This window comes from Megascapheus bottae, chromosome 15 (genome assembly GCF_031878675.1).
Source record: "Megascapheus bottae isolate mThoBot1 chromosome 15, mThoBot2.hap1, whole genome shotgun sequence".
NCBI lineage: Eukaryota > Metazoa > Chordata > Mammalia > Rodentia > Geomyidae > Megascapheus > Megascapheus bottae.
In genome coordinates this window covers 50,171,931-50,179,123 of record NC_143523.1, presented here as the reverse complement: position 1 = coordinate 50,179,123, position 7,193 = coordinate 50,171,931, and the positions used below count along the sequence as shown (strand labels likewise).

Below are 7,193 nucleotides of genomic sequence, written 5' to 3'. Positions count from 1 at the left end.
CTTGAGCCACAGCACCACTTCCAGCTTTTTCTATGTATGGGGTACTGAAGAATCAAACTCGTGTCTTCATGCATGCTAGGCACGCACTCTACCATTAGGCCAAACTCCTGGCCCGAGACTCTTTTTACCTAATAAAAACTAAACTAAAGCCTAGGTCCTGAGTACAAGCCCCAGGATGGGAACATCAACAACAAAAAAAAAGACAACGGCAAGCCAGTAGGGTTCACAGTAACCAGAAGGAAAGTCCTCACTCTTGGAGACTATCACAAAAGCCCTGAATTGTGTTTCAAAATTGGGGCCTAGGGTTCTGAGGCCTGTGCCAGCAGGTGGCATCAAAGCTTGGCACAGCTTTATTTCTAGGTGATGCCAGCACAGGATAGCGAGTGGCTGCCCACCTGGGTGAATGAAGGCATTAGAAGCATCCTTCCTCAGACAAAACCATCACCACCATCGATGTCCAGGCACCCAAACCCGGGCTGGGCAGTCACGTGTAATGCTGTGCGATACATTGGGGGCCCAGAAACAGGGCTGTGAGGAAGAGTGGAAGTGGAGAAGCACCCTGGGGGCCCTGGTGGAGGTGTGAGCTCCAGAGCAGCCTTCGCGGTGACAGGGCTGTGCTGTAAGCCCCTGGTGCCAAAACGCCATCCTCGCACCTGGCCGCTCATCAGCTCAGCTGGCCGCAGTCTGTGATGACGATCTTCTTGGATGTCTTCCCATTCTTTGAGCCAAAAGATTCTATTTTCTTCACAACGTCCATGCCCTCCTTCACGTGTCCAAACACGACATGCTTGCCATCCAGCCTGTGAGGAGGCAAGAGCTAGATGAGCAGAGGTGAGCAGGGCCAGGTCGCCCCACGTTCCAGATGCCTGGGCAGAAACAAGTTCTGAAAGCTCACCTGGACAGCTGGATCCTCTAACCCAAAACTCAACCTGAGTTCCCCGAAAGGCTCCCCGGAGGATGCCTGACCCTCAAAGATACATTCTGTTGCACCGGCCCTGTGAGGCCATGCCTCAGGCTGTTCAACCCCATCTGTGACCAGTGAGCCATGTGTTCTGCCCAGAGACGGCAGGGTTACGGAGTGATTCTTTCGTGAGAAATCTACCGAAATGGAACTTCTCAGCCACGAATCATCAATGATGGGCGTGGAAAAACATGGAAGTCCATGAGCAACCCCTGACTCGAGTTCCAACAGTGCAAGAAGCCTTTAGCTCAGCACATAAAGCCAGGAGAGATGACAGATAAGGGCAGAACTGCAGGATCCCCAAGGACTCCTTGGATAGAGTAAACGACAGAAGAGATGGACAGGCCTCTCCATCTCTCTTGCTTGGAGGGTAGACTAACAAATGTCTACTCTGCCATTTGTGATCCTTCAAGTCCTGGAAATAGGCTTCATGAAGTCCTAGCTCTGGGCCAGATGTCCGCCAACACCAAGTGTTGAGACACCAGGGACTCTGTGCAGAGAAACGTCCTTTATTGGAAGTGTCACCAGGGCAAAGATGACCCTAGAATCTGTGGGCACCGGGAGTCACATACTGATACAGGGAGTGATCAAATTCTGCTGTGACACCCATTTCTCTAGGTACGACCCATGATGGAAATAAGCCAGAAAATCTGAGGATAAACCAAGTAATCTGCCTTCTACTCAGGACAGAATGAAATCCAATATGCAGCAGAATTCCCCAAAGGTGTGGAGGGTGTGTGTGCGTGTGTGTGTGTGCACGCGCGCACAGGGTTATAGGTCAAAACCAATGATGAGAAGGCTACCGATGAGCAAGTTGGAATTGAGTTCTCCCTCAAGACTTCCACCAACTTCATCTCTAAACAGATACATAGTCAGATACATAGCCTAGACTTACATGCAGCCACATACTACAGCCACAAGGCTGGTCCCTCATTCCCAGAGGCCTGGTGTGGAGACTTACCAGTCCGTCTTTGTGGTGCAAATGAAGAACTGGGATCCATTGGTGTTGGGGCCTGCATTTGCCATGGACAGGACGCCTGCAAAGGCAAGCAGAGATGAGGCCTGGGCTTTCTGCCTTTGCTGCCTGCTACGTATCAGGGGAGTGCCTTGGGGAGGCTTCTCAGGGGGAAGCTTCTATGGCCTCATTTCTACTTCTCCACACTCCACCTTGGTCCTTAGGTGATGGCACACTGTAAGTTCTTCTTCAAGGTTCTCCCATACCAAGTTACCAAAGGAAAGTCTGTTTTTTAACTAGGAGCTAGGAATGAAAAGGCTCTGGGGAAACACAAGCCAGAAATACAGGGCTACGGGGATACTCCAGGAAGAGACTCATCATAGGATAGGAACGTGTGTGTGTGTGTGTGTGTGTGTGTGTGTGCGCGCGTGTGTGTGCACACGCGCGCGCGCGCGCGTGCATGTGCCTATACTGGGGGCTTGAAATCGGAGTGCTATCTCTTAGCCTTTTCACTCAAGAATTGTGTGCTGCCACTTGAGCCACAGGATCTACTTCTAGCTTTTTGGTGGCTAAGTGGAGGTAAGAGTCTCACAGACGTTCCTGCCCAGACTGGCTTCGAATCGAGACCCTCAGCTCTCAGCCTCCTGAGGAGCTAGGATTACACAGGTGTGAGCCACCACTGGGGGCGGGGAGTGAATCCAGCAGTGCTGCAACTGCAAGGTTTACTCAGGAGCAGGGAGCAGGGACCCTGTCCCTCCACATACCTGGTCCCTCGTGCTTCAGTGTGAAGTTCTCGTCAGGAAAGCGGCTCCCATAGATGGATTTCCCCCCAGTGCCATTGTGGTTGGTGAAGTCCCCTGCCTGCACACAGAGCATGTACTGAGTGGTGGCCACAGAGCCATTCCAGCACGTAAAGGCAGCCATTCACCCTGGCCCACCCACTGGAAGACCCGTGGCCAAGGGAGCTATGCTCATCATTATTCCAATGAAGCAGGAACTAATGAAGTAGCCAGCACTCGAGTATCCCTGCCAGAACAGCCCTCCTCCCCAACAACTCATTACACCTTTTGTCAGAGATAGTTCTTTTGGGGAGGAGAGAGTTGGCCATAGGGCTTGAACTTAAGGCCTGGGCACTGTCCCTGCACTCTTCAGCTCGAGGCTAACCCTCTACCATTTTGAACCACAGCTCCACTTCTGGGTTTTTGGTGGCGAATCAGAGAGATAGTCTCACAGACTTTCATGCCGGGGGTTGGCTTCAAATTGTGATCCTCAGACCTCAGCTTCCTGAATAGCCAGGATTACAGGTGTGTGCCACCAGCACCCAACTGGAGCACATTCTTAAGTAACTCTCCAAAGACCTATCAGAGACGTTTCCCAGGATGTGAGCAACCTCACATCTGAGATGTGACAGGATTTTCTACCCTCAGCCATGAGAGCCAGGAGCACCACCCCCAAGTGTGATGTGAAGGGGCAGACAGCTTCTCAGCCTGGTGCCCACCCTGCTCCACCTTGTCCTGGCAGCCCTCTCAACAAGCCCAGGAGACCCCTGACCAACAACAGGAGGCCTGGGCAGTCCTGTCAGACTTCTGTGGAGTCCCTGATAAGGTGTCCCCAGGTGCCGGCCTGGGCCTCTGGGGACTACTACCTCATGCCATAGAGAGCACTCTGACTCTGGAAGGCTGTGCCCACCTTTCCATGCCTGGGCCATGTTTAACGAGGACCTGGGCATCATGGAAGGCCAGCAGGCCCAGTCCCTACCCACTGCCATTCACATGGCATACCAGCCCCTAGGTGAGGGTGGGGAGGGAATGTGAGGCAGAAGGGATTCAGAGCTATCTCCCCTGGCTGCTTCTGCCCCTGTCTCTGCCCACAGGAGCTGCTTGCCCCAGGATCTTGAAGGCTTGCCCAGTAAAGGACAATGGATGACCTGCAGAGCTCCTGAGGTCCCAGCCAAGCTCTTGTTGCCACCATCCACTTCCCAACCTGACCCAGCAGTGTCAATGTTTTTGAGGTGCAGGCAGGATATGACTAAAGAAATGCATTTAACCGAGAAGACGTGCTGGCTGGGAAAAGCGGCTCCAAGTCGAGGCTTGTCAGTCCCACCCGGTCCTGCCTTCATCCTTCTCCTCTCCCCGTCTTCCTCCCTATCCCCCATGCCCAGTGCTTTTGCAACATGAATGGGGAGCCAAGTCAGATGCTGGCCCTACAAAGCTTTTAGGTCCACCTCCGCCCCACACACCTCCCTCCCAACCCCTCTCCTTTGACATGATCAAGGCCGCCAATGCAGCTGGGCAGGGGCTCTGCGTTACTGGCCTCACTGCTTGACTTCTAGGCAAGCAGAAGCCATGGCAGCTTGAACACTGGCCTCTTAGGGTGAGGAGATAAGCCAGTGGATCCTCACAGCAGCTCCCTGCTCCAGGCATGAACTTACTGTGTCCCCCACAGCTTCCAGGCACTTCCACTACCATCCACACTCACAGCCCACATGGCCAAAGTTCAAAGACCACATTACCTGGCACATGAAGTCTGGGATCACTCGGTGGAAGGTGGAGCCTTTGTAACCAAAGCCTTTCTCACCAGTGCATAGGGCTCTGAAGTTCTCTGAGAGAAGAGGGAGGGAGAGGCAGGTCAACAAGCCCAGCCCCACTGCAGGCTCACACCAACCCCCGAAGGTGAATGGGGTTACCCAGCCCCACCCCTCAGGCAGCAAGAGAATTTACACAAGCCTTCCACTGGTTCAGGAGGAAAGAGCCAATAGTAAGGCCCAGAGAGGGACAGAGACAGCCCCAAGTTGCCCAACAATTGAGCCTCCTGTGGAACTCTCTCCTGGTCACTGTTTTCCCTCAGCCCACAGAGGCCTCCCCACTCCTGCCCACCAGAAACTGAGGAGAGTCCTGGCTCTGCTTTACCTGCTGTCTTTGGGACGACATCAGCCTTCAGCTGTGGGGAGGGAAGAGAGACAAAAAGATCATCAGTCCTCCACCAACCCCAGCAGCAAGCAGCCCTCCATGGCCCACCGGCCCATTCCTGTGACTGTCAACCCCACAGGAGCAGGGGAGCAGCTATCACTTATGGCAAGCTGCTTCCTGAACCTAAGGCTTAGAGAGGCAGCCTCAGTTTCCTAGCCTGTCAGAAAAGATAATGGTGCCACTCTGGCCCACTTCTTGGGTAAACTGGCAGGGAGCTTCTTCAACTGGGGCCAGAGCATCAGAGATCCTTAGGAAGAGTCAGATCCAAGATCCTCAATACAGATGAGAAACTGAAGCACAAAGGGACACCAGAGGTGACAAGTAGGAGATTAAGGTTAGACTGTGACCAGCTAAGTTGGCCTCTGGCCTATCTGGCTCTGAAAGTTATTCTTATACACTAAATATGAACAGAGTGAAATGTAAACTGAGGCAAAACCAGAAACAGATCAGTCAACACCCTGTTCACAGTGAAGCAGCGGTGAAGGTTACTTTGGGGCTCCCCAGTTCCCAGGGACTGTTTCCTTTATTTTTTGAGGGGTGGTGGTGAATCTTAAATTAAGAGGCTGAGCGTGATCCCTAAGCATTTTCACTCAAGACTAGCACTCTACCCTTGAGCCACAGCTCCACTTCCAACTTTCTGGTGTGTCGTTAGAGATAAGAGTCTCACAGATTTTCCTGCCCAACCTGGTTCAGAGCCTCAATTCCCAAGGTCTCGGCCTTCTGAGTGGCTAGCCATTACAGGCCTCAGCCACAGGCACTGGCTGTTCCCTTTTTTAAAGTGCCCCAACGAAAGGCCCCCTCCACCCAGGCAAATGCTGAGTGTCGATCCCCACGAGAGTGGCTGAGTTAAGGCTCATCACCCCACTCCCAAGAGGGACCTTTAGGCCGCTTCCAACCCCCCTGCCCCCCTCGAGGTGGGAGGGCCAGGACAGGGTCCGGTGGAGCAGCTGAGGTGGCCCCACTGCCCAGGTCCCACCCCACTCCCCTTCAGAGCTGGGCCTCGGAACCCCTTCCTCACGACGGATCGGTGAGCCGGGCTCTGGGCACCAGCCCTCCGCAATGTGACCTTGAATTTTCTCCTCCACCCCCACAGTTCCCAACGACCAAGCTGATGCCCCTTCTCGGGAACGGGGAAACTGAGGCTCCGAGCCCGGATGGGGAGGCCCAAGGTCCCCCAGGACGGCCCGCACAGGGCCTGGCCGGGTTCCAGGGCCTCCCCCGTTCCCAGGCCGGGCTGGCCCGGCGGCGCGGCCTCACCTCCAGCACCACGCGGCCGAGCGGCTGCCCGTCGGCGCCCACATCCAGGTAAACCAGCGGGTTCCGGGCGGAGGTGGAGGCCGAGTCTCCGGCGCCGGCGCTGCTGTAGGCGCGGGCCGCGGGGAACCGCAGCGGCACGGAGCAGGGGCGGGAGAGCGGGCGGAGTCCGAGGAGGCGGGAGCCGCAACGCAGCGCCAGCATCGCCGGCGGGAGACAGGCGGGCACACCGGAGGAGACTGACGGGCGGACCGGAGAGGGAGACGATGGAACCGCGTGCGCACGGGAAGCGACCCCGGAAGCCGCGCGCCGCCGCATTTATTGGTCCTCAGACCACGCCCCTTCCTGCCCACGCCACGCCCACGCCACGCCCCCTACGAGCCGGTCCGAGAGCGACCTCTGCCGGCGCCAGACGGCAATGCAGGAAGCTCGTGGTGTTCAAGGACGTGAAGCCCTTCAAGCTGAGCGGGGACCAGAGCTCTATGTAGGGCCACAACCGTGCTCTCCACCTCCCTCCCCAATAAGGCTGGTTCATTTTGGTGAGGACCTCAGTGGTATCTTTTATTAAGGAAAAATACTAACATGTGGTCAGATCTAAAATATGAGCACAAACAAGCTTTTATTTGAATGTAATAAACGTCTACCTTTGTGCCTCTCATATAAAGGCTCAAACCCAAATGATTTCCTGCTGCTCCCTCCTCCATAGTTATTGCAAACAGACACCAGGAGAGTCGCTGGCACTGAGAGTCTGAGAAAGGTGGAGATAAGAGGCGGGATTAGAGAAGAGGAGGCAGCAAGAGGAATCAGGCAAGCAGAGACACCTCCCTTTGGCCCACAGAGTGACCATGGGCCTCCCTGTCCTGACCTGGGACTGTCTCTGCCAGCAAGACTGGAAATGCAATCTGGGGCTATTGTGCTCCTGCCAGACCCCAGACTTCTCTACACCAGCCATTCCATAGGGAAGGCAAGGAAACATGACAGGAATAACATCTGTATTCTACAGAAGGGAAACTGAGGCCCAGACAGAAGGTCTAGCCAGAACCAGGAGCACCAC

The 7,193-nt window shown here is 54.9% G+C and overlaps 1 protein-coding gene across 1 annotated transcript; it reads right to left on the bottom strand.

Moving 5' to 3' along the window:
• Nucleotides 1-6,412, bottom strand: Ppif (peptidylprolyl isomerase F). The gene is made up of 6 exons (XM_090346672.1): nucleotides 6,143-6,412; nucleotides 4,826-4,856; nucleotides 4,429-4,517; nucleotides 2,681-2,777; nucleotides 1,923-1,998; nucleotides 1-800 (listed from the first exon to the last, which is right to left on the bottom strand). Exons 1-6 carry the CDS (start codon nucleotides 6,341-6,343, stop codon nucleotides 665-667), a joined length of 630 nt encoding a protein of 209 aa, XP_090202798.1. The 5' UTR covers nucleotides 6,344-6,412; the 3' UTR covers nucleotides 1-664.
• Nucleotides 6,413-7,193: the final 781 nt, after the last annotated feature.

Coding starts and splice junctions, on each gene's coding strand:
- Ppif (XM_090346672.1), bottom strand. CDS start 6,343: ATGCTGGCGCTGCGTTGCGGCTCCCGCCTCCTCGGACTCCGCCCGCTC. Junction 4,857..6,142: donor TCGGCCGCGTGGTGCTGGAG/GTGAGGCCGCGC, acceptor CCCTCCCCACAG/CTGAAGGCTGATGTCGTCCC. Junction 801..1,922: donor TGCACCACAAAGACGGACTG/GTAAGTCTCCAC, acceptor GCCTCCTCACAG/GCTGGATGGCAAGCATGTCG.